This window comes from Zingiber officinale, chromosome 2B, assembly GCF_018446385.1.
Source record: "Zingiber officinale cultivar Zhangliang chromosome 2B, Zo_v1.1, whole genome shotgun sequence".
NCBI lineage: Eukaryota > Viridiplantae > Streptophyta > Magnoliopsida > Zingiberales > Zingiberaceae > Zingiber > Zingiber officinale.
Window position 1 is genome coordinate 85,834,196 of NC_055989.1, and position 24,558 is coordinate 85,858,753.

The 24,558-nt window shown below is 37.7% G+C and overlaps 2 protein-coding genes across 4 annotated transcripts; one reads left to right on the forward strand and one right to left on the reverse strand.

Moving 5' to 3' along the window:
* The first annotated feature begins 1,821 nt into the window (after window positions 1-1,821).
* Window positions 1,822-13,049, forward strand: LOC122046168 (protein NRT1/ PTR FAMILY 6.1-like). The gene is made up of 4 exons (XM_042606722.1): window positions 1,822-2,285; window positions 10,501-10,718; window positions 11,265-11,845; window positions 11,945-13,049. The coding sequence occupies exons 1-4, from the start codon at window positions 2,027-2,029 to the stop codon at window positions 12,780-12,782; spliced, it is 1,896 nt and encodes a 631-aa protein (XP_042462656.1). The 5' UTR covers window positions 1,822-2,026; the 3' UTR covers window positions 12,783-13,049.
* A 947-nt stretch (window positions 13,050-13,996) lies between these two features.
* Window positions 13,997-23,526, reverse strand: LOC122046169 (protein FRIGIDA-like). 3 transcript variants are annotated; one of them, XM_042606725.1, is made up of 4 exons: window positions 22,521-23,526; window positions 17,344-17,543; window positions 14,757-15,006; window positions 13,997-14,546 (listed from the first exon to the last, which is right to left on the reverse strand). In XM_042606725.1, the coding sequence occupies exons 1-4, from the start codon at window positions 23,335-23,337 to the stop codon at window positions 14,161-14,163; spliced, it is 1,653 nt and encodes a 550-aa protein (XP_042462659.1). In that variant the 5' UTR covers window positions 23,338-23,526; the 3' UTR covers window positions 13,997-14,160. The 3 variants fall into 3 exon arrangements, with proteins under 3 accessions (XP_042462659.1, XP_042462657.1, XP_042462658.1); XM_042606723.1 differs by having other exon boundaries at window positions 13,997-15,006; window positions 22,521-23,523; XM_042606724.1 differs by having other exon boundaries at window positions 13,997-15,006; window positions 17,344-17,519; window positions 22,521-23,522.
* Window positions 23,527-24,558: the final 1,032 nt, after the last annotated feature.

The window sequence follows — 24,558 nt, forward strand, 5'->3', positions numbered from 1 at the left end:
TGCACAAATCTCAAAATATTTTTTAAAAAAAAGACAAATCATAATGATGCTTTAACATCTGTCTTAAAATGAATCCACAATCTTTACGTTTAGCAGAGAGGAAGCTTCTAATGTGCAACTTGTATGTAAAATATTCTCTGTTCTCTGTGGTACAAAATGTCAAAAAGGACTATAAGACCATTGGGTTGAGGAGCCTATAATATGCTTACATCACCAATTGACCAAGTTCCTCCTATGATCCGATCGGCAATTGCTCATAAGGACTAGCCGTTCGGACTTATAGAGTGTTGTCGGGAACTCACCCTCCACTCGACCTATCTATTGAGTCAAAGAGTTCAATCGAACCGGACATCCAATCTGTCCAATCAGACTATTGTTTCGATCAACTGGACTACTCAACCGAGTTAGTTAATTGTGCTATCTTCAAGTGGCAAAGAAGTCTCGACTGTGAAGAGTGTTGACTCATCTTTATTCATCAATATTGAGGTACCTGACATTCGACCGACCCCATGGTCCGATTGAATAACCTCTCGGCCACAATGATCGATCACACTGACTTTAAAGGTTAACCCTTAACTTTGACTGTCATGTCAACTAATATTCTTGACTTTGACCTAACTCAGAGGCTCTCTATCATCCACCATATCACTTAGCATTAGCGTTAGCGTAGCATTAGGCTAAACGGAAGTGAGCTTAAATTAAAATTTAAAACTATAAAAATTAAAGAATCAAAACAGTAGTTATAAAATTATTTTAAAATTAAAAAACCTTTTTTGGGTTTTTAGATTTCTATATCTGTTTTTTTATTTCTATATATGTTTAAAATTATTATTATTTTATTTAAAAAAATTAAGTACGCAGCCCATGATAATGATCTTGTGCTTGGCCCAATATGTAAATGGGTCGAGCCCTTCCATGACATATCCAATTTAAACCATATAGTTTTCTAAAACTTAATTTAAATTTAACTAATATTAGAAATATTTATTAATATTAATAAAATTTTGGAAAATATACCTAAAAACTTACCCCATTCTTGATTCGGTAAGCTTTCGGGGCGCCAGTCTGCGTCGTTTCTATTGTTAGGGTTGTAAATAAATCAAACATTCATGAACAAGTTTGATGTTCGATTTAGTAAGAGCTTGTTTATGTTCATTCAATATACATAAGATTAATTAAAAAAAATAAACTTGAACAGCTCGTTAAATTAAATAAACAAGTCTGAACACATAAGCGTTCAGCTCATTAACGTTCATAAATAATGTTCATGATAATGTTCACGATAATGTTCGTGAACAACGTTCATGAATAATGTTTACAAAACATATTTATTAATAAAACTCTTTTCAATATATTAAATAAGTAATAAAATAAGATAAATAAATATGTTTGAATTATCAAATTAGATAGCAATCAAATAACTAAAAATTTCAAACAATCAAACAAGTTTAAATTGAGAGTTAGATAATATTTAAATGAACCAAATTCAAATCAAGCTCAAGCCAAGCTTGAATTAAAAGTTCGATAAAATCTAAATGAACCAAGTTCAAAGTCAAACTTCAAATAAACTTAAACTCATAAAAAAACAAAAAATCAAACGAACTTTGAACAATCAATTCAAAATTTTAATTCATTTTCGACTTAACACAATGATATTATGAAATAAATTTGAACATCTCAAAACTTAGATCGACTCGTTTACCGTCTCAGTAGGCTACGGCCCGCTGCGGCCAATGGCAATCGAAAGCGACGGCAGTAAATCGACGAACGTTGTGTGGGTTCTGCGAAGTTGGAGGTCATTGATGCCGACGATATTTGCCCTCCCTCATTTATTGCAATCAGTTCCATCATTCGATCAAGCAGTTGGGAAGGTAGCATCTTTAAACGCCTGCCCAATCGCATCCCCGGTGCCCCTGCCCACTCCAGCTCCAAGGAAGTCCAGATGCTCTCCCCGGACCGACGGTGCTCGGTTCGCGTTGGGTTTCGGTAAAAAAAAAAAAAAAAAATCTAATCTTGGAGGTTCGCGATGGAGCCGTCCAAGGAGATCATCCTGTCGCCGGAGTGTGCGCCTGTGGGTTCGCTGGCAATTGGTGCAGGGGAAGAGACAGCGACGCCGACTCGGCAGCAGGATCTTCAATTTCATTCTGCACAGAGCGACGAGAGTCGGTTCAAGGGGATCGGTGGGGACTATGTCGCCGGTGGCACGACACCGGTGAATATATGGGGGAAGCCGATTGATGATCTGCCGAAGACAGGAGGTTGGGTTGCAGCATTCTTCATCTTTGGTATGGATTTCCACTCGCCTTTTAGCTTTTTAAGTAACATATAGCGATTATCTTGCTGTCTGAGAGCCAGGGAAATTGTAGAGAATGTAAGAAGATAAAAGGGAAAGAAATCCAATTCCTAATTTTTTTAAAAAAAAAATCCTAGAAAAGAAAAAAAAAATATAATCCTAAAATCTATAAATAGATTCAAAATTTAAAAATATAAAAAGATTTAAAAAGTACTTAAAAAACTGAAAATTTAAAAAAAAAAAAATTAGGATGTTTCTTTTGGTAAATAAAGAAATATGACCGCTACTTTTGATAAAAAACCATTTGCCAAAAGGGTTCACTTTTGACTTAGATTTAATGACCATCTCTTCCAAGCTTAGACACCTCTGCCTACCTGCTTGCTGGAATGAGAGCTAGCTGGTATGCTGGTGTTTTTCATCTTATACTCATAGTTCACCTGCTTCCAATCCATCACTTTCTTAGCCAAAACCTCTCCTCTTGGACGTGCATCGCCGAAGGGTTCAGGCGAGTCTTAGCAGGCTCACTTGTTGTGGTGCTGTGTCAACATCCCTCTTCTTTGGAGGATTCAAAACGAGCCTTCGCCTCCCTATTTCATTGGGAATTGATCCTTCTCTATCAGTCCCCCATTGATCCGAGTCGGATGATGTGTGAGGATTCCTAAACTCTGATCTAAAGCTTGAAAATTGGAAGGGAGAGGTTTCTTCATAGTTGCCTAGTTATCTACCTCGTCAACCTTTGATGAACATTCATCGCCAAAGCCAAATATATCTCGGCGACAACCATCACTCCGCAAAGGAACAAATGCCTTCTTTCTGACTCCCCAACTATCCACCTCATCAGCTCTCGATTGCAGGTCCAAATCCCTACCCCTAGAAGGTGAGCTCCTCGGTCCCTCGTCAAAACCATTGTAACTAAAAGAGATAATACAGAATTATCAAAATTGACCGGATCAAATTACCAAATCAAATCATATTAGTATTTGAATTATTCTAATAATTCTGTTATAATTATTAGAATAATTCTCATAATTATTTTTAGAATAATTCTGTTATTTATTAATTGGTCAATTGACCAAGTACGTTTGAACATTATATATTGTATTGTTCTTAGGGCAAATATCAATGAACAATAAGATTAAATTATTGCTCTCATCTCTTCCTATTATTCTTCTAACATGGTATCAGAGCCAACATCCTATCCCACCTATTCCCTTCCGCCTCCCTCTTTTTTCTCTAAAATAAACCTCTATTCTTCCACCTATTCTTCTGCCACATTGAGTTCTTGCTTTGGAGAAGCTTAAACAATATGCCACGTTGAGTTGCTGGTACTAGATTTTCCACAAGCTGCTTAATTCTCTTCTTTATGCTTGTTGAATTTGTCAATCAAGTCTGCCGCTGCATAAAGAAAACATCCTCTTCTGCCGCTGCATAACAACTCTCTGCTCCATTGACAAATTCAACAACCAGATTATCCGCAGGCATTCTGTCGTTTTTTTTTTCCACCGCTACTGTCGCCGCGTCGTTTTCTTGCATGAAGTGCTTCTCTTTCTTCAAACCAGCATGCAGCACAGGGGCTTCCTTCCTTTTGTTTATTTTCCAGCGCAGGAAGACATCCCAATAACTTGCTATTCCGGCCAAAGCTGCTGTCAGTTTCTTTGAAGAAGCCAGCACACCTCCGGACTTCCGCCGCTGCCTTGGCTTCTCTACTCCCGATCACCGTGTTGCAAAGTGATATTGATTCTCTTGCTTGGATCCATAGTTGTCGACCACAAATAGAAGCTCCTCTCCTTCGCAATCTGCAGAGTCAACATCGTCTATAGGATAAGTTATTTTTTACTTTAGATGTCAAATATTCGACGATACCAAAGAGGCCAAAAGCAAAGTTCAGACCGATGTCAGATTTGTCACATTGTTGGTCATACTGGAAATATATGTCCTAAAAGACTTGATTGGTCTCGGGTAAAATGTCAAATTTGTCTCGGAATTGGACATTTTGGTATTCAATGTCCTAGTCCATTTGACTTAAATTTTATTGGTAGTCCTACAACCTCAAGAGAACTATTTATTTCACAATTATATCCTAAAGTTCTTTCGTCTGTGCCTACTTGTGGTAAAACCCCAGAGTTTTCATCTACTGATTGGTATATTGACACTGGAGCAACTCATCATGTCACATCAGATTATAATATCCTTACAGATATAATGCCATATTATGGCTCAGATACGGTTCAAGTAGGTGATGGTTTAGGTTTGCAAATTGCTAATCTTGGAAACACATATATTCATTTATCTAATCGAACTTTTCACATGCACAATGTCTTTCATGTTCCATCTATCACTAAAAATCTACTTTCTACACGTTAGTTTTGTCTTGATAACAATGTCATTTTTGAGTTTCATCATAATCATTATCTTATAAAGGATACAGGAACAAATACTACTGTGTTTTATGGGAGAATCAAAAATGGCCCCTACTGTCTTCAGAGTTCTTCAATCAAAGCTTTTGTTGGTGAACGCACAAATAAATCAGCTTGGCATGCTCGACTTGGTCATCCTTCCCTTCGTATTGTTCAGTCAATCATCAATAGGTATGGTTTACCTACTTCCATTACCTCCTCTCCATCTCATTCATGTAGAGCCTGCATGGAATCCAAAAGTCATAAGCTACCTTTCTCTTTATCTAATCATGTTTCTAATTTTCCACTTGAAATAATCCATTCTGATGTTTGGGCCCTGCACCTATTTTATCTAATCAAGGTTTCCAATATTATGTTACCTTCATTGATCATTTTAGTAAATATACTTGGCTCTATCCTATGAGAAGGAAATCTGATTTATTTGATATATTCTGTAATTTTCAAATTCAAGTTGAACGATCTTTTAATCGTAAAATACTCTCTTTTCATTCTGATTGGGGAGGCGAATATCAAACTCTCCATCGTCATCTTATCTCTTGTGGAATTGTTCATCGAGTTTCTTGTCCTCACACTCCAGAACAAAATGGCTCCGCTGAGAGAAAACATAGACATATAGTTGAAACTGCCTTAGCTCTTCTTCATCATGCATCGGTTCCGCGCAAATTTTGGGATGAAGCTGTTAGCACTTCCTACTCCATTGCTCAATCATAAATGTCCTTTTGAAAAACTTTATAATCAAACCCTGATTACACTTTCCTTCGAATTTTTGGTTGTGCATGTTATCCCTGGTTACGCCCCTATTCTAAACACAAACTTGACTCTCGTTCACTACAATGTGTTTTTCTTGGTTATAGCAATTTGCACCATGGTTATCGTTGCTTGCATATACCAACAGGACGAATTTATATTTCACGACATGTTACTTTTGATGAGTCTCTATTCCCTTTTTCAGTGGTTTCTTCAATCTCTCCTCCAGATACAAGTGGCACCTTCTTAATGCCACCTAATATTATCAAAAGTGATGGCATCCTAGGTCCTGCTCCGGCGCTCTCTAATAACTCTCCTATACCATCAGAATCACCTCAAGTTGCTGCTCCAATCTTAGAAGCTTCGCCGATCGAAGATAATATACTCTCTGGTTCTGGATCCTCGGATAATGCAAGTCCGTCATCTACATCACCATGTCAGTCTAATTCCTCGGCGTCATCAACAAGTGATTCAGATGATAATGCTCCTCGTCGCATGCTTCCCATTAGTGATGTTTATGAGCGTTGCCCACCAAATGCAACTCGATATCCCCTTCCACGAGCTCTAATGGTCTCTTCAAAATCTATTGAACCAACCTGTTTTACACAAGCAAACAAGGATCCAAACTGGCGTAGTGCAATGGCTACAGAATTTGATGCACTTCTTCGCAATGGAACATGGACTCTAGTTCCGCGCACTCCCTCAATGAATGTTGTGGGCTCTAAATGGGTATTCCGTCTTAAGCATCGAGCTGATGGTTCTCTTGAAAGATACAAAACTCGACTTGTAGCTAAAGGATTTAGTCAACAACCAGGTATTGACTTTAATGACACTTTTAGTCCAGTCATCAAAATTACATCTGTCATACTATTATTACTATCAGTTCTAATTTGTCAATATGCCAATTGGACATTTCAAATGCATTTCTCCATGGTCATCTTGAGGAAACTGTATTTATGGAGCAATCACCTGGGTTCATTCATCCACAATTTCCATCTCATGTGTGTCAACTCAAGAAATCCTTATATGGTCTTCGACAAGCTCCTCGTGCATGGTTTCATCGACTATCTAATTGGTTACAAGCTCAAAGATTTTCTGGATCAAAGACTGACTCGTCTCTTTTTCACAAATATATTGATGGAAATATGATATTTTTTCTTATTTATGTGGATGACATTCTGATAACCGGCAATGATCACAAGGGTATCACAACTTTATTAAGTCTTCTCAATCAAGAGTTTCCTACTCGAGATTTGGGTATTGCTCGTTTTTTTCTTGGTATTGAGCTTATTCCACATGAGGATGGCTATCTTCTCTCTCAGAGCAAATACATTACTGGACTTCTTCAAAGAGCCAAAATGGATGGAGCACGTCCGGTCTCTACGCCAATTGCTATAAACAACTCTCCAACTTCATCCTCTCCTGCTCTATCTGATCCACAGATTTATCGAAGTATTGTTGGGGCCTTACAATATGTCACTATCACACGCCCTGATATTACTTTTGCGGTAAATCGTGCTTGTCAATTCATGCATGCTCCAACTGAACAAAATTGAGATAATGTAAAAAGAATACTTCGCTATCTCAAAGGTACTATTCTACATGGTCTTCTTTTATATCGCCAATCGTCTCGAGATTTACATGCATATAGTGATGCGGATTTGGCAAGTTCTCCTGAAGATAGACGCTCTACTAGTGGATATGCAATATTTCTTGGACGAAATCTTATCTCATGGAATTTGAAAAAGCAACCTACGGTATCTCGGTCAAGCACTGAGGTAGAATATAAAGCTATAGCAAATACAACGTCAGAAATTATTTGGCTTCAATCACTTCTCTCCGAACTTCATCTTGCATCAAATATTGCACCAAAAATTTGGTGCGACAATATTGGAGCAACATATCTCACAGCAAATCCAATCTTTCATGCTCGTACAAAACATGTGGAAATTGATTTTCATTTTGTTCGTGAACGTGTGGCAAATCAGCAGTTATCCGTCTCTTATATTTCTACTGAAGATCAAATCGCTGATATCTTTACCAAGCCACTATCCAGACAACGCTTCAACAAGTTAGCAAGCAAACTCAACGTCAGAGATCTCCCGTTGAGTTTGTCGGGGGGTAAAAGAGATAATACAGAATTATCAAAATTGACCGGATCAAATTACCAAATCAAATCATATTAGTATTTGAATTATTCTAATAATTCTGTTATAATTATTAGAATAATTCTCATAATTATTTTTAGAATAATTATGTTATTTATTAATTGGTCAATTGACCAAGTACGTTTGAACATTATATATTGTATTGTTCTTAGGGCAAATATCAATGAACAATAAGATTAAATTATTGCTCTCATCTCTTCCTATTATTCTTCTAACAGTAACCCCTTCTCCCTCCACCCCACATGTCATCTCTCTTGTCGACCCCAAACGACCGGAACCTGCTGTCGAGACGGTCGTGCTCAAGCTCACCGTGGGATCACTCCCTCGGGCCAGTGGGGAGGCAGGGCATCTCCTCAGGGGTCAGTCCCTTAGACAATTCAAAGGCGGTCGAGGCACCACCAGTGGCGACGAATTGAGCTAAGGGTGTGGCCACGTTCTTCTTCTTTTTCTTCTGCTTGGTGGTAGAATCGATGATGAGAACAGTGCAGTCGGCCTCATCATATACTAGATCATTAGTCGCCTCAGTCTTGTCTCCAATTTGAGATCGAGATTCCTCTTCAATTTCTCTGAGTCAAATTCCTCCTCTAAATCATCTTCGAATTCGTCCAGGTCATCTCAAGCGTCAAAGCTATCGTTCTCTATGGCGAAACCTAATTGTCCTTGGAACGAAGTTTGAGTATAACCTAAGGGAAGAAAGTGACCTTTCATCTTCTTCTTCATTTTCTCTCAATCTTCGATCTTTGTTTTGCCCTGTCTGTCTTGTGAGCGTCGCAAGTGCCCCCACCACGCCGATGCTCGACCCTTGAGTTCAATGGCAATCAATTTCACCTTCATCCAATCTGAAACTTGCTTATAGTCGAAGATCTATTCCACTTTGTTGATCCAATCAAGGAAGCCCTTTGCCAAAAAATTCGAGCACATCAACTCGAAAACCGAGGTCTCCATAAGGCTCCTCCCGACCACGACGTTCCTGGTATATAAGCCGATGGTGATACGGGTTCTCAAAGGTAGACTGAGAGTCATGATTTGAGATCTCATGATCTTCCTGAGAGTCATGATTTGAGATCTCACGATCTTCCAAATTTTGCGTCGTCGCAGCTACATACTGGGTTAAATCTACGACTTGCCTCTGTAAATCCTTAATCATTATTATGTCCTGAACTATACGATCATGATGCTCGGCTTCCTCAATCGAAACTTGCCTATTGATGTGACCACGACTACGACCACGACCACGACCACGACAACCTTCCATTGAATTTGATGCTCTACTTCCTCAATGGAAACCTGCTAGCTCTGATACCAATTGATGTCGGGCAGGATAGAGAATATCCTACAGAATGACGAGAAGGGAAAATTGAGGAGAAGATAAGAAGAAAAACTGCCGAAAACAAAGAGAAATTGTCATCCTCAAGGTTTTCCAAGAAGAAAATTTTACTCTATAATAAAAGATAATTCCTTGAACAGCTAAACGCATGTTTATATAAACTCCAAACCCTCAAATACAAAGAAAAGAAAGAAATCCTAACATATAAACCCCAATTCCTAACATATAAAGAAAAGAAAGAAATCCTAACAGAAAGGAAAAAAACTTATAATTCTAAAATTTCTAAACGGACTCAAAATCTAAAAATACAAAAATAGAAATTAACAAAGATACCTAAAATATGAAAAAATACAAAAAAAAAGAATAATTTATTAAATATAATAAAAAAGATCCAACGAATCCTCTTGTATCATGCTCTCATCTATTCTAGGATTTGCTAAATTTGTTTGCCCAAATTTGAACACAACAGGCAACTTGCTTATATGTATCCACATAGGTTTCTTTTTTAGACAAATTTGACTTTAACCTGATCAATCATTATCTTCAAACCTATAGGTTTGTGTTGTTTCTCAACTCAATAAACATGTTTATGCTGTTAGACCCAAATGACCTAACTCATGAGCTTTAGACACAGACACTAAAGGAAAACCTCGACCAACTTCCATCCTATGGGAATTCATGACAAAAAAAGGTGAAGATAATGAATGTAGTTGACTATGTTTATGCTTTGAACCATAAAAGTTTTGCTACTATAACCATTGATAGCAACAACAACCAAGTTTTATCTCACTAAGTCAGGTCAATTATACGAATCCTTCTACATAATTGGACTCTATCCTTTACTATATCAACATCTATATTTAAATAAATTTTATCATGTTTTATCTTTGCTAACCAAGTCTTCTTTGGTCTTCCTCTTTCCCATTTAATGTGTGTATTTGTCATTATTTTACATCGACTAATTCGAACATTTATTGGTCATTTAAGTATGTCCATACCATCTTAAATATGTGTTTCAAAATTTTCACTTAATAGGTACATTTTCGACTTTCTCTCTATAAGAATATTTCTTATTCTATCCATGCTCGTATGTCCACACATCTACCTTAACATCCTATCTTTGTGACTCTCATCTTCTGCTCGTGTGCCCAAGTCATATCCAACATTTAACTATACATAACATAGTAGGTCTAACTGTCATTTTGTAGAATTTGCCTTTAGCTTTTGTAGACACCTAAACTAGTGATAACAAGAGAAGTTTATTTGAATAGTGCCATTGGCTATTATTGTCAGAAGGCTGACCAAGGTTTGAACAATCATTTATAGGGTTTAATGCTTGTTTGATGTGTTTTGTTGATTGAACATGAGCCTATATGCTGTGTTCGTGTTTGTTTGAAGATAAAATTCTGATTATTTTTACCTGATACTGAAAATGAAATGAATTGGTTACTTACTTGGCATCATATGCTTTTTGTTATTCCCAATTTTATCTCTTTTAAATTTGCTAATATGAGTTGCACCACCTAAGTTGGATGTTTATTTCCATAGGAAATGAGATGGCAGAAAGGATGGCCTACTTTGGGTTGTCAGTGAATATGGTAACATTCATGTTCTACATCATGCACCGGCCATTTACCAGTTCTGCTAATGCAGTAAACACTTTTCTTGGCATATCACAAGTATCTTCTGTGCTTGGTGGATTTATCGCTGATGCTTATCTTGGTAGATATTGGACAATTGCAATTTTCACTACAATCTATCTCCTGGTGAGAACATTAGTGACCTCAGTCAGATTTTGTAGATTGTTCCCAAATATCTCCACTTGTTTGTTACATTTTGTTCATGATTTTGAACTTTTTTAGTCTTCATGTGGAAAAAGCTTAGCTGCTAAGTTTCTGAACCTGCTGTTGATACTTTAGTTATTTGCTAAATTATCTTTCTGTAATCTCTACATCTTCACCTTGATATCCTCACATCGTGTTTTCTGGTGCACTATGGTAATACTGGATTTGCATCTTTGCTAGGAACTGATTTTAAATTAGTTATTTATGATTGGTAAAAGCAAGATTGATCCTTAGCTTGCCAGAAATATGACAGTACTAATGGCTGCTCCCCAATCCTATCATTTTTTATGCCGGTTTATTTACTAGTCTCTTCAGTAACATAGTAACGTTGGAACGAAACTTATGTATTAGGATCACAATGTCTTCATTGTTCATAAGTTTTTTTTTCTTTCCATTACTTAAGTTAAAGTGGCACACGCTGATGTTTTGGCTCTTGTTAACTTTGGTAAAATTTCCTTTGCTTGTTAGGGTTTGACAGGGATCACTCTATGTGCAACTATGAGTGTCTTCACACCCAATCAACATGAATGTGATCAGTTATCCATACTACTGGGCACATGTGAACAAGCAAAGCCGTGGCAGATGCTTTACCTATATGTTGTTCTTTATGTTACAGGTCTTGGTGCTGCAGGCATAAGGCCATGCGTTTCATCATTTGGAGCCGATCAATTCGATGAAAGGAGTAAGGACTACAAGACCCACTTGGACAGATTTTTCAACTTCTTTTATCTTTCTGTGACCATTGGTGCAATTGTGGCATTCACCATGGTCGTGTACATTCAAATGAAGCATGGTTGGGGCTCTGCCTTTGGCTCCCTAGCAATTGCAATGGGTGTTTCAAATGTGGTTTTCTTTGTCGGAACGCCACTGTACAGGCATAGACTACCAGGCGGCAGCCCTCTCACCCGTGTTGCTCAGGTCCTTGTCGCTGCTTTCCGGAAGAGAAATGTCTCCTCCTCCAGTAATGAGTTCATTGGCCTTTATGAGGTTCCAGGTAGAAATTCTGCAATAAAGGGCAGTGGAAAGATAGAACACACTGATAATTTTAGGTACTGTTTATGAACTATTTGATCTTGGCTCCAAGAACATAGTTTAAATTTGCTCTCCCTCTACTATAACTACTGATACATCTGTCTGGGGATGCACAGGTGGTTGGACAAAGCGGCTCTACAACCCAAAGAGGATGCAGTAGACCATAACCCGTGGAGGCTTTGCACGGTAACACAAGTTGAAGAGGTTAAGATACTGCTGAGACTTTTGCCAATACCAATGTGCACCATAATGCTCAGTGTGGTATTGACAGAGTATCTAACTCTTTCAGTCCAACAAGCATACACCTTGAACACCCACATGGGTAACCTGAAACTTCCTGTGACTTGCATGCCTGTGTTCCCTGGCCTAAGCATTTTTCTCATCTTGGCGCTCTACTACTCCACATTTGCACCGCTGTTTCGCTGCATCACTGGTCACCCGCACGGTGCATCTCAGCTCCAAAGAGTAGGTCTTGGTTTGGTAATATCTATTCTGTCTGTGGCATGGGCTGGAGCTTTTGAGAGATACAGAAGAAACTATGCCATTAAACATGGTTATGAATATCTGTTTCTGTCTGCAATGCCAAATTTGAGTGCTTACTGGCTACTAATTCAGTATTGCTTGATTGGAATTGCTGAGGTATTTTCTATTGTGGCCCTTATGGAGTTCCTTTATCAGGAGGCTCCCGACGCCATGAGAAGCATCGGATCTGCTTATGCTGCTATTGCAGGAGGCCTCGGCTGTTTTGTAGCTATCATCATAAACAACATTGTGAAATCAACTACTGGAAATGAGGCCAAAGGGCAGGTTTCATGGCTTTCTCAGAACATAAACCTGGGGAGGTTCGATTACTTCTACTGGCTTCTCGCGGCGCTGAGCTTCATAAACTTCTGTGTCTTTCTTTTCTTAGCTCGGCGATACAAATACAGGGTACGCAAGGTGGTTGAACTATAATTTACAGAAGTAAATCGATGAAATGGATTCTGAAGTATAGGATGTCATAACATGGAATTTGATCATCCTTCGAGTTCCTGTCATGATCTTAAGCTATAAGAAGCTTTTCACAAAAATGCAATATTATACTGGATGCAGTTTCCTGGATCATGCTATGTGCTACTATTTGTATTGCTGAAGTTGACAAAAGATAATTGTGCTTAATCATTTACTAGACTTATCCCTTGGAACACTTCTCCAAAAAAATGTGTGGGCATGTTCTTGATTTGGGAATATTAGAATGAAAAGTATACTTTGGTTTAGATAAATAGCTTGTTTATGTGCGATCTCCTAAAGGTGCTGTTGTTATGGTAAGCTTGAGGATTTGCATATTTTCCTTGGTAATAATTCAAGCGCAAAAATAGAAAGGACGTCTCTTTTTTAAAATAAGAGGTCAAAGAGCAGTCCAATATATTTTTCGTAATTTATCTTAGCATTGTCCTAGAAACTAGGATAGCTATTATACCATGCAGTAGTAATTGAATTGTAACTACTATCATATGCTAAAATAAATTATTTTTTTAATTCAACTTAATCAAGAATATATATATTCCGCATGTGATGTGATGACGCCAGATCAACATTCCGCACCAAGAATTTCGCAGCAGGAGAGCTCTTCCGTGTATATATATATATATATATATAATATTTTAAAAAATATATATTTTACTAAGTGGATTAAAAATTTATAAACTTGATTAAAATGACGTCAACAATATTAAAAATATTATAGAATTATTGTAGCATCCACTAATCTATTGCTACAACTTTATAACATCTATTTAATGACTGTACTGTAACTAATAATTTATAATTATTTTAACCTTTTTAAAATGATGTTGATTAAATTTAAGTAATTTTCATTAAATTAAAAAATCAAAGGCACCTTACATGAAAAATATCAAACACCTGGTAAGATATATATACAAAATTTATTACATGTACCAACTGCGCCAACAAATCATTAGTAAAAATGATATAATATAACTTAAATATATAAATAAAGAAATAACTTTTATATCAAATAAATTATTTTTTAAGAAGTTAATCATCTTTTGCTGGTGCTGACCGTTGATGAGCAGCTCCCTATGCATTTGATCCAGTAGGAATTATAATCCAACTGGCCCGCATTAACCTCCTATTTTCAGTTTCACCAAGTGATGGAACACCAAGGATACAAAGAGAGTAGTTAGAACCCTGAATAATATCAATTTAAGTCTACAACATAAATACGAAGGCCAGAAATTTCCTAAGGATCATCTAAAGAAACAAAATATATGTGTTTAATATTCTGAAAGATTCCAAAATAGCAGGAAAACACAGTGGATCACCCCTTCGTTCAACTGATGTAAGAAGGGTAGTAACTCTGGTTGGGGACACTGGATGTCGGATTGCTTAAGATGCGGTTGGCATAGTATGATTCACGTTCTAGAACATCGTCTGCAAAATGATACAAGCTTGCACCTGAGCTCCTAGTGGCATATCTGGCGCTCAAAGCCTGTGAATTGTATGCATTTTGTCCCACTGGAGCTGTTGGATCCATCCAAGCTTCAGAACGTGCAGGAACCAATAAATTTTGTCTGAGTGCTCTCTCTTCATGTGTTCCATTTCCATGCGGCCCGTAGAAACCACCATTATAGTTGGCAAATTGATGAGAGGTGTTCCCCTCTGTAAAGGCAGTGCTGTTACCTGCTGTTGCTGCCATAGCTACTTCTTTCCCAGCTCCTGAAAGGTGAGCAATTCCTGTTAGTGAATTCACTCTAGTTCCACTATCGGTATTTGTTAGATTAGTCACCCCATTGCCGATGATCCCTGTCAGTGAACTACCACTATGCACACCTAATTCATCACCAAGAGTGTTCCTCTGATATAGACTGTTATAGTAATTCTCAGAGTTGGGAACAGAAGCAGTTTGCACTTCCAGAAGTTGCTTACCAAAGTGAGGTGTGACTACATGCGATTGGTTGGCAGTAGAACGCCAGTAACTTGTGACCTGATCCCGACTCATTTCCTGAGCCTTTCGTTTGTTTTTCAATCTCTCATCATCTTTTGAAATTTGTGTTTCTAACTTTGCAATTTTCTGATTAAAGTTGAAGCTAGCAAGTTGAGACGGGTCAAGTTTGTAATCCTCACAATACCTCACTATCAATTTAAGCTTCTCCAATTGCTTTTCATTGGCTTCTCTCTGCAAAAAAAAAACAAAAATAGATAATTAAGTTTAAAAAAAAAAAATCACATGCAGAATACAAGGAGTTGTAAACAAACCGATCACATCCAATACTTATGCTACTCAACAAAACAGAAATAAATAGTATATTAGATGGTTCTTTAGTGTGTGTGGGCAAACACTAGGTACATCAACCAAACATTCATATTCCGCATTCACAATGTTGAAAAAGTTGGTTGTCATATAAGACAAGGCAACAGTTGCGCTGGCTTATTGGTAGAAGCTCTAGTCATTCAATTAGCCTACTAAACCCGCTAGCATTGTAAGTGACTCGCACTGATAACCAGTTGTTGACGCACGCTTGTAAATCTGAAAGCAAAGAGCAACTAGAAGAAAGGCTACTCATCCTATCAACAAAACGGACAATTTTCCCAACCGCAGATCAACACAAGGGAAGGTGGCCTACTAAAATCCAAGGGAAATTTTCATTGAAGTAAAAATTTCAGCTGATCATTCAATCACCAGTAACATTGAGGTTTCACTATGATTCAGGCTTCATTGGCAATGAGGTGAATTTAAACAAGGTTTAGGCAACTTCACTGAGGCTATTACTCTATTTTTTGGTGCAAAATAGTCCTCCATTGTATCATCAGATATAGACTAGAATGAACATGCTAACTTCAAATGAAGAACAAATCTCGCCATCAATCAAATCAATTAACACGAAGCTTGATCAGCCACGAAGCTCGCCATCACATTGCTGTGGTTTTTTTTTTCTTTTTTTTTTTTTGCCTCAAGCAACATAAGCCAACAGCCAAGAGGTACTCCAACAAGACCCTCTCTGGCAGTTCAACTTATACCAATGTCATACCCTTTTGGAAAAATTGCCCTTCTAACAACACCCTAGATGTCGCTGAAGGTGTGAACAGCCGTCCACCTAGATCATGTGGGGCATCAACCCTGCATACTTAAAAATTGGATCTAGTGCCTTCCAAACTCCCAATTCTGCCACCACCACTGCCACTGTAAACCACCCAACTCCATGGATACACCCTCTTGCTTGAACATCTTGATGCCATTTCAACTTTAGATTCATGGAAATGTTAAAGCCCAGTTGCTTCTGCACGAGAGAAGTATGTTCTATAACCACAGCATAAACCTTCTGATCAAATGGGGTGAAAGGTGTCAAATAGGTCGGGCCGCCCTCATCCCAATCCAGCCCGACACTACCCATCTAAAGATGCATTATGCCATGCCCAACCAAACTATCCCACAGATCGAACTTGGCACAATCCAATTTCAGGCTACACCTAGCTATACATGAACCTAGGCAGGACATTGCCCGTAGAGCGAGCTTGGCTCACCTTGAATCTGGTCTGCTTGAATCCAACTTAATATTAAGTGTTTAAAAAATTAAAGTTTCTTCAAATAAATTTAAAAATTATACTTTAAAATCATTTAATTTTATTTGTTTTTTTAAAATAATTCTAAAAATTCCCTATATTTTTAATAAGTAAATATTTCAAAAACTAGACACAGTCACCTAGGGACAGCTTGGCAAGAGCTTGGATTGAGTAGTGGTTCTAGCCCTGTAGTAGTGACCTATGCACAATACAACAAGCATCTAATCGAGTCAAGCTCAACCCAAAAATTTGTAGGGCAAACCCTCCACAACAAGGGCATGGAGCGCTTCCTCGTCACACAGCCATGATCATGATGTGTGTCACCTTTGATGAGCTCTGAAAATGTTCAGCCATTTGTTCTCCATGGAGGAAGCAAGAATGGCAACAAAGCAACTGTGAAAAGGAACAGGCACAGAAGCAAGATTGAGCTTGGAAAGGCATTTTCAAAACTTCATTCCATCCACTGGGTCTTGCACTCAGTTTAGCAAAATAAAATTGGGAGATGAGAGAGATTTCTCATCTGCTAACATGTCCCTCCTTTCCACCCATCAGCCAGTAAACAAGGATAGAAAATCTAATGAATCCAACCTGTCATCCATCATTCAAATAAACAGGCCCTAATACTGAATAATTGGTCAGATGTAAAATTGAACTAAGTGTGAAAAAATCATTCCAGAAATAGATAGAATATTTGCAAGAACCCAGATGTAGCAATCTTTCAACAATTAGTTTTATGATCCATCATTTGTTTACATAGTCCAAGTGTTGTCTCAAGTAGCTAAATAGAGAAGTTAATGATACAATTTTAGTTTTACTTGTTTAAAAAGAATGTGTGAACGATATCCAAAAACAAATTTAAAAGGAAAAGAGTAGCAAATATTCACAGCAAACTGTCCTACATGTGATATCATTTATTCGTGAGCTAGGCAGAAATAGAACAGAAGAACCATACCTGGGATTTGACAAAAGATTGTCCTTCCTTTCGTTGACCTTTTGCGGGTTGTGCAATTTTCTGCAAATATGAAACTATAAGAGGCACAGGGGGGTGCTTCTCTTTGAGCTCAAAAGCGCAAATAAGTTCCACTGCTTCAACATTCATTTCCTTGCTTAACATTTCATTGATTATGTCTGTAACATTAGTACTGTTAGCACCTATGCAAAAAGTACGTTCAAAATACTATACCAAAATAGATAAAGATGCTATGCAGATAGAATATATCGATGCTAAAAAAGAAAAAAAAACAAACATGTGCAATGATAAGAAATTAAAAAAAAAAACTTGTTAAAAGAAAAATATAATTTATGTAGATTCTGATTGAGGAACACTCCACACTGTACAGAATTAGGAATAGAAGAAAAAGAAGGGAAAGAAAGAGGAGTAGTTTGAAGGAAAAGCGACAAGTAGCAGAGATTGATATCTCAACCAAGTACAAGATTCAAGGATGCCTAGATAAGTTTTTCTGAAGTTCTTCAAAAGGCTAGAACCTACCTTTGGGTGAAGTCAATGTTTCGAGATATAGATTAACCAGCAACTAAATCTCATCAGTTGTGTCATTTAATGAGAAACTGTTGCAAAGGCCCCATAACAGCAAAAATGAGATGGTCATGAAGAATGATGACACATTCATAATTGGCTAGAAGAATTGAGATGTTGCAAAATACTAGTGCATAGAGGAGGCTCAGGTCAAGACTACCAGCGAAGTTAAATCTTAACAGCAAACCAGAAAGTAATCCAAAATAAAGCCATTTCATGTAGTTTTTGAGTTACACGGGGGTCAATCTTTCATAAGGAAAAAAAGCCTTTTCCAAGTAAAAATTCATTAGACACACTAACAATCTACTAAAGGATAAGTAGCTTGGTTGATTCAAATCCAATATTACTCCATTTCACCCTAAAGTCAGAAATAACAGGATGGATTAAAGCAATCCTCCCTCAACTAGTTCAGAACTGTAATCTACTTCTCTCTATAATAGAAACTATAGGGAGTATCCATTGGTATCAGTCAGGGGGAAAGGAAGATTACTTAAAAAGTAGCCATGCATATTACCAGTGTCAAGCCTAACAAGAGACATATTACCAGTGATTGTTGGTTAATAAAAATCAACTGTCAAACTAAACTAAACTAATAAACTAATTTCTGCATAGATAAGAAGTGAATGTAAAATGTTTCCTTTAAAAGTGATAGAGTACAAACACTCTCAAAAAGGTAAAGTGTGAACTGTGAGATCGATATGTGAAAACTGTCGTCGCTGTCTTTCTAAGTTAAATGGTATGTGAGATCGATTTGTGACAACTTTCATCACCATCTATCTAAGTTGTATGGTATGCTTGCTAATTGATGGGCTTTTCACTGTGGTCTGGTTTCAAAGAGTACACTAATGGATTGAAGGTTTTTCGGCATTACAATGATGACGAGTCTCTGCCTGCAGAATTTTAATCCTGGAGATTACACTAGAGATCTCTACAGTGCAACCCCACTTAGGTTGGAAGCCATCATTTAGCCCTCCAAAACCCTGGTGCCTGTGAAGCTTTTCCCTCAATTGTATATTGGAGTGGCCAATCTTCTTCTATTCAGTGTTTAAGCATTTGATCCTCAAGACTACCCTCTTTGTCTTTGACAATACACAGTTTTTTAGTGTGTCGTAATGACTTATTAATAGGACTTGTAGCTTTGGGTCTTCATAAGTTACACGCCAATAATTCAAAAGATAGGCATCATGATTTTAATGCACACACCAATGTGCTCAAAATACTTTCCCTGCTCAGTTCATCAATCTTGACAGGGCACAGTTAGATCTTATGTCGAACATTACCAAAGGAGTGTCTATTCCAAGCACCAAGTTAAGAGCTACACCCATGCAACCAAATCGAAATGTCTTTAAGTTATACTGCCTTCCCCGGCTATGATTAAAAAAAAGATAGTGGTCCCCCCTGCCATAGTCCCTGTGAGGATTTGAAATAACCATGCATACTGCCATTACGAAAACCAACAATTCATGAACAATGAACGAACAGAACTGATCCATATTTCAGTGAAACAAAAAATTGCCAATAATTCAAAAAGGAAAGACCATTCCAGCCTATTGTAGCCTTTGGTCTTACTTATCTAGTGCTTATATACCCTATTGCATTCGCAATTCAGTGCCTTGCTTGTCATCTGATTATTAAGAATTCCATTAGATGTAAAGTTCAAACTTGTCTAGTTGTAAGTAGTCCTTTCTGGAGATTATTCTTCCTGGTGGATTTAATCTGGTATTTATCCAGCACAAAGCGAGGCTCGCATGTCTCCAAGGTTGGTCTGCCACAGGTTGGCATGTCAACAACTCTAGATGGAGCTGTCAATTTAGGTTGAGTCATCGGGTTGGCCCGACCTGGCAAACAATTTAAGTGAATTGGATTAAAATTTTATCAACCCATTTAAAAGTGGACCTAAATGGGCCAACCGTTACGGGTCTAGGCAAGCCGGGCTGGGTTGGCGCACGGGTTGAGAAGCAATTTTTTTAATAAAAAAACTCAAAACAGAAATAGGTCTTCAAGTCAAAGTTTATTTATGAAATGATCAAATTCAATTAATTAAAGGGATTTTTCTATATTTTTTATTTTTTGATGGGTTGGCCTGCCTAAGTCACAACCCACCTTGAGTTGGAAATTTCCTAGCCCGCCTCACTAGATGACAGGTTTTTGGTAGGCCGACCCGTCTCATAGGTCTATTCGTGGATAATTTTAATAAGATTAAATGTACTTGAGAAGAGAAATGAATTTCCCAAGTACAAGCACAGTGGTTTATGCAATATGCACCTAGCAATGGAGTGCACAAAACTGAGAAAGTTGATTTTAGAAACCATCCAGATGGAATCAAATCTCAGACACATGAATAAGAAGATCAAAATTATTAACGCGTGAAACATGGACATTAACAAATCTGCACCATTATGCTCACTCAATAGAAACCAAAACATGGGCAAATCAGAACCAAATCATCAATATATTTCAAGTTGTAAACAAACTAGCAGTGAGGTAGCAACTGGATTATTATTTAGATCACCTTCGTGATGATTTCAGCATCTGCTAAGGCCTTTCTCCTCAACAGCTTGATTCATTGTGTTATTTAGTTTGCTTAATTTAAACATGATTGTGATTCCCAATCAAATAAATAAGATTTTGTTTTATTGAACCATGTGGAAAGAAGGAATATATAACACATATCCATCTTTGTTGAATTGCCAATATCACATATGCATGCATATATTTTCCTGAAATGCCTAAAAATTTTACAAAGAAAGAGAGATCTCATCACCCTTATCAAATAACTATCTGTAGCATATAAAAGGTGAATTGGTTGCAACAGCAATCCTCTAGTTTTGAAACTATCAGACTCCAAATCTGTCTGATGACTTCCTTTGAGAATTGTTTTAATAATCCATATGATGCCCTAAAGGATTGATTGCCTATGCTACACTCATTTGGAGGGCCAATTGCAGCATATTTCTCCTCAAGCTTTTAGAAGCATGTGAGAAAGGAAATAAAATAGGACATCCACAATATACCATGTGATTATGCAGATCTATATGGTTATTATCAAGAAACCATACAATAATTTTTATGATCATAAAATATAATACAGGAGATAATTAACTACACTATAATTAATGAAATAAATAACAAAACATAAAAAAATTAATGACACCAATCATATAACGGTACATATTTACCATCAGCCAAAACATGTAGAGGTAAGTGGTTATGCAAACAAACATAAAAAAGAAATTGGAAACTGATGTTTAAAATCATTTTAAGCAACATAATCTCCATAGCATTCCTCATAGTTATTATGTTGCTCCTCATTCCCTCCGTCTAAATCAAATTGTGATTTATGAGATTTTAATCACAAGATATTGTTGAGTCTGGAGATATTCCTTGGTTGAAATAGGCCATTAGCTCTTGGACATTTTATGATTAAAATTCATATAGATTTTGAACCAACTGTCGTTTACTCATTCTAAAAAGTCAAACAGCCTCCCTTTAAACATTGTCTTATTTTTAGACAAGGATCTAAATTGGTCATCTTCTTCATGTCTACTCTATGCCTCAAGGAATTAAGTGATAACTAACAAAACACTCAAGTTTTGGTGAGCCAATTGAAGATTAAACTAAATTGCACATATTAGTAAATGCAATTAAATGATCCAAATGTGATGTAGTGAACTATATGTGAAGGCATACACCCACATGGACCTTTTAAAAAAGATAAAAGGACTTACAGGTAGCCCCTCAACCCTCAGAAATATAAAAGTAAGGACACTCCATGCCCTCATTTAAAGTTAGGACACCCAAATTTGAAAAGGAAGTAATTGATCATAGAAAACGAGATTTTTGACATCTGGAAACAAAGCTTGAAATAATTTTAGATGTTAATATTGAGAAAGGTTCCTGTAACAGAACTTTTAAAAATAATAAAATTGCATGAGTTTAAAAGATTAATATTAAATGGCTCAAGTAATATCAACTAAACAAGAGATAATCAAGACCAAATGAGTTTAAAGGCGAAAAATACAAAGAAAGACACTAACAAAATAATATAGTGCATAGTTTGAACTTGGAAGATGTTAAATTTAAAGATCGTATAGAAAGATACAATATGCTTACTAATATCAAGTCAGTAACATGCAAAATGAAATACCATATCTAAAGGCATTCTTTGTCGTGCAGCTTCTGATGAAACTTTTATAAGATAATAATATCTTGTTAAAGTGATAGGCATAGCCAATAGAAACAAAACTTGGCATGCCTAATACTGAATTTAGTTGGCATGAGCATTTTATGACCGTTACTAATTCAACAAATTGGAAATTCCAATGTAATCCAACAAGTTTTTACCATGATGCCTTTTCCTATCAGAATTAGGAGAATATTAAATCATAATTTCCTTAACAAAAAATGTTATTTGGACCCATATCCAATTCAAAAATCTAAGGACAAAATTATGGCCACAAAGTACCACAGAATTCCAAGTGATTTTAAAAGAACAAGAGTCTGTGAAATGGATGAGGCAATAGAAGGTGATTCATAATTATTAGCTCACATAACGATGGATAAAAAAGAATCAATAGACAAGCTATCAATTTTACCAGGCATCTTCTGACATAGAATTGCTGAATTCCTTAACACATCAGCTTTCTTCTTTAGGTTGCTTAATCGAAGCAACTCATACAAGTCCCTGCACCCAAAGACTTGTGGGATGCCAAATGACCCGACGAAGAGAACCAATCCAAGAGCGTCCACTGCAGATGCAACCTGCAACCCACCCTCATTGATAAGACGAGACCTCCAAGATAGTGCGGCCATCTCGGCATTCTGCTCAATCGATTCCTCAAGCTCCATGGAGGTGCATCCAGATAAGACATAGAACTCGAGGATGAGGATACAAGCCCGACGGAAGACAACCATGGGATCATCCGAGGGACGATCATAAGCCCTACGGCCCTGAAGGTAGAAGCGGCCCAAAGAGCCAAACACAAGCTTTGCAGGGTCGGGGGCACAGGCGATGGCAGCAGGAACCTCGCGGCGGAGCCACACAACGTCAGAGAGTTGGCTAATCACGAACTTGCGGAGGTTTTTGCCGCTAGTAGACTCGCAAATAGAAAGCAGTTCCTCACCGCGATCCATCACCTTGGCTGAAGGAGGCGAGGCAGGAGGGTCCATGGCGCCCTGGGCATCGAGCTCCCGAGAACGAAGGTCGATGGACGAGAGGATGGAATCTAGGTCTCCGTGGAGGGTGTGCCACTGGCGGGTGAACTCGTTCAGGACGCCATTGAGATCGAAGAGGCCGCTGAATGACTGGAGGAGCGCCGCAGGTGGGTAGGCAGTAGACCTTGCCGGATTCTCCTCTAATGTTTGCGGTCGTGCGCGATTGACTTCGAGGGTTTTCTGCTCCATGGTTCGCATGATGGATTCTTCTCACACTCCCTACCCGCGCAGGGCGTCTTCTTCGCCCGCTGAGATTTCCTGCACCACCTCCGCCGCTTCTTCTGCGCACGTCGAGCTCCAGTTGGAGTTCGCCGTCGTTTATCGCGTTCTGTTGGGAGGTTTGAAGGGCAAGAGAGGCGAGGAGTCGCTTGGAGGATTGGGGAGAGAAAAGGGTTCGCTTGTCAGGCACGTGATTTGCACGAGCTGTTTGATAGGGTGAAAGTGCAGCAAAACCATCTAATTTTAAGTTTTTAAAATATTAGGTTTTATTTTGATTTTGAAAACATCAAATGTTGAATTGTAATTACAGCATCAATCTCAAAAAAAATTACAAATTCATTAAAATAATAAACTGATGTTATTCACTAATAGCAAATAAATATTGGAGATATTTTTACATGATACTTTAATTTTATAAAGTGTCTTACAAGTAAACTTCATATATAGTTACTTTAGTTTTTAAAATAAAGATTAGTTTTTGTAATATTGATCTTGTCTATGAACGTTGATGCATGATTCATCGATGAGTTGGTTATACTACTAACTTAATTATCAATCGCTGAATAACAATGAGAATAATGATATGATTGCGAGCCGGAAGAAAGTATATAAGAATAATGATATGTTTTTAAAGTGTAGGATTTAAAAACATTCTTTTTCGAAAATAGTATGCAGCAGAAAAGATAAATAGAAAGAAAGAAGCAAACCCGAACACAAGCGGTTTATTTGGTTCGGGACCTTCGATGACTCATACTCCAAGACTCACAATCAGGCCCGGCCCAGAGGCCGGGCGGTCCTGGGCGTCTGCCCAGGGCCCAATATTTTGGGGGCCCAAATTTACAGATAAATATGTATTTAATAATTAGGTTAAATGTTATTTTCTTTTGTTTTTTTTTTCATCCGCCGGCTGCTGTTTATTTTCAGTTTGCTTTTTGACTTTTGCATCTGCCGACAGCTGCCAAGTTCCTTTTGCTTCCTTTTGCTTTTTGGCTTTTGCATCTGCCGGTTATTTCTCAGTGCTTACTTTCCTTTTACTTTTCGTATCCTTCCTTTTGCCTTTTGCATCCGCCGGCTACTGCTCCACGAAATCCATCGTCGGCGCTGCTCCTTTGGCGAAATCGCTCTGTTCGGCTACGCCGCTGCGAGACTGCGTACTCTCCTTCACCTCCGTCGGCCGACGACTGCTGCTCCGAGCGCATC